The sequence below is a fragment of the Gorilla gorilla genome, chromosome 18, assembly GCF_029281585.2.
Source record: "Gorilla gorilla gorilla isolate KB3781 chromosome 18, NHGRI_mGorGor1-v2.1_pri, whole genome shotgun sequence".
Lineage (NCBI taxonomy): Eukaryota > Metazoa > Chordata > Mammalia > Primates > Hominidae > Gorilla > Gorilla gorilla.
The window spans coordinates 69,574,882-69,576,823 of NC_073242.2; the positions used below are offsets into that span (position 1 = coordinate 69,574,882).

General features: G+C 53.5%; 1 gene segment (V, D, J or C); it reads right to left on the reverse strand.

Annotated features, from left to right (window-relative positions):
* Window positions 1-219: 219 nt before the first annotated feature.
* LOC129527361 (immunoglobulin heavy variable 2-26-like) lies at window positions 220-761 on the reverse strand. The segment is given in 2 exon segments: window positions 220-629; window positions 716-761. Coding segments are annotated over 2 exon segments (456 nt in total).
* Window positions 762-1,942: the final 1,181 nt, after the last annotated feature.

Below are 1,942 nucleotides of genomic sequence, written 5' to 3' on the forward strand. Positions count from 1 at the left end.
AGGATATGAGCTCAAGAAATAAGTGGCCACATATCAGTGATGCATGTGGCCGAGGTAATGGGAATCTTAGATGCTCAATCTTTGTCAAACAGGATACAGCCTCTGCTTACATGGATCTCTAACAGGGAGCATGCCATTTAATAATACAGAATAGAAAAACAGACAGGTATCTGAGTCTGGTTGGTATAGGAAACACAAGCCCTGGCAGGAAATGGCATCTCAGTCACACTTTCCTGTTCTGCAGAGGTAGGGAGGGAGCACCACTGAGACGCAGCCTGGGTTCTTGTACAGGAGGCATCCTGGGCTGTGTCTCTGTGCTCTCCATGCACAGTAATACGTGGCTGTGTCCACAGGGTCCATGTTGGTCATGGTAAGGACCACCTGGCTTTTGGAGGTGCCCTTGGAGATGATGAGCCTGTTCTTCAGAGACGTGCTGTAGGATTTTTTGTCATTCGAAAAAATGTGAGCAAGCCACTCCAGGGCCTTCCCTGGGGGCTGACGGATCCAGCTCATACCCATTCCAGAAGTGCTGAGTGAGAACCCAGAGAGAGTGCAGGTCAGCGTGAGGGTCTCTGTGGGTTTAACCAGCACAGGACCAGACTCCTTCAAGGTGACCTGGGACAAGACCCCTGTGGAGAAGACATAAGAAGATGAAGCTCACAAAGGAGAGAACTGATGTTTCACTTCTGAGGAAGTCCCTGACCACAACACTCACAGGAAGGGGTGGTCAGCAGCAGGAGTGTGGAGCAAAACGTGTCCATAGTGGGGCACAGGAGTCACTGAGCGAGGCCCCATTCTCGGCTTTTGAACCCAGAGGAGGGTGGTGCTGGTGGAGATTTGCATCCCCTCATCTGAGTCCTACTCTATGGGGTGCACTCAGGTCTCAGGACTCAGTAGGGGAGTGCATCTGTGGTGAGGAGCAGTGAGCCCTCAGGTGTGGACTTCCACGTGTGCTCTCCATGGGGGACTCCATCTCATTTCAGGACCATGCCTCTCAGCCAAGGCTCTGAGATTCCTGCTCCTACAGACAGGGTCTTCTCTAAGTCTCACCCAGGCACCATGCAGCTTTCTGGTTTTAGTCCTAGAGGATGAGAGGAGAAATCAATAGAGATGGTTTTCTTTCTTCCTTCAGGAGAAATGAGGGTGGGAATCTGGTAGAGCAAGGGGCTTCCCATAAGTTTCTGATAAAAATCCTCTTTGTTTAGGGGGAAAGTGATGATTTTTTTAAATGATAGAGAATACATCAACAAAACATTTAAAAATGTATTGTGTAAAGAAGTGTAAATAGCATCTCAGCCATTTACACACTGCAAGACACACTGCTTATTAGTGTGTCTGCACATAGGTGCATTCCTGTAGGAATGTTCCATGGATAATCAATCTTGTCTTTATGCCCTGTCAGCCCTTTAGGAAGAGTAGACTGCATCTCTGACATCCCTCTTCCAGCGCATGAGTGAGCAGACGCTTTAAACAGGGTAATTGGAGGAATCCCAGGGGAGCAGCTGGCTTTTTGATCCCGCCGCCGCGGCTTTTTGCGGCTTTTGGCCCCCGCCGCCGCCGGTTTTTGCCGCCGCCGCAGGTTTCTCCCGCCGCAGCTTTCTGCCCCCGCCGACGTAGCTTTTTGCCGCTGCGGCTTTTTGCCCCCGCCGCCGCGGCTTTTTGCGGCTTTCTGTCCCCGCCGCCGCGGCTTTTTGCCCCCGCTGCCGCGGCTTTCTCTGCCGCGGCTTTTTGATCCCGTCGCCGCAGCTCTTTGCCCCCGCTGCCGCGGCTTTCGGCCTCGTCGCCGCGGCTTTCTGCCCCCGCCCCCGTTGCTTTTTGCTCCCGCCCGCACGGCTTTTTGCCTCCGCCGCCGCGGCTTTTTGCCCCCGCCACAGCAGCTTTTTGTGGCTTTTGGCCCCCGCCGCCACAGGTTGTTCCCAACGCGGCTTTTTGCCTCCGTCGC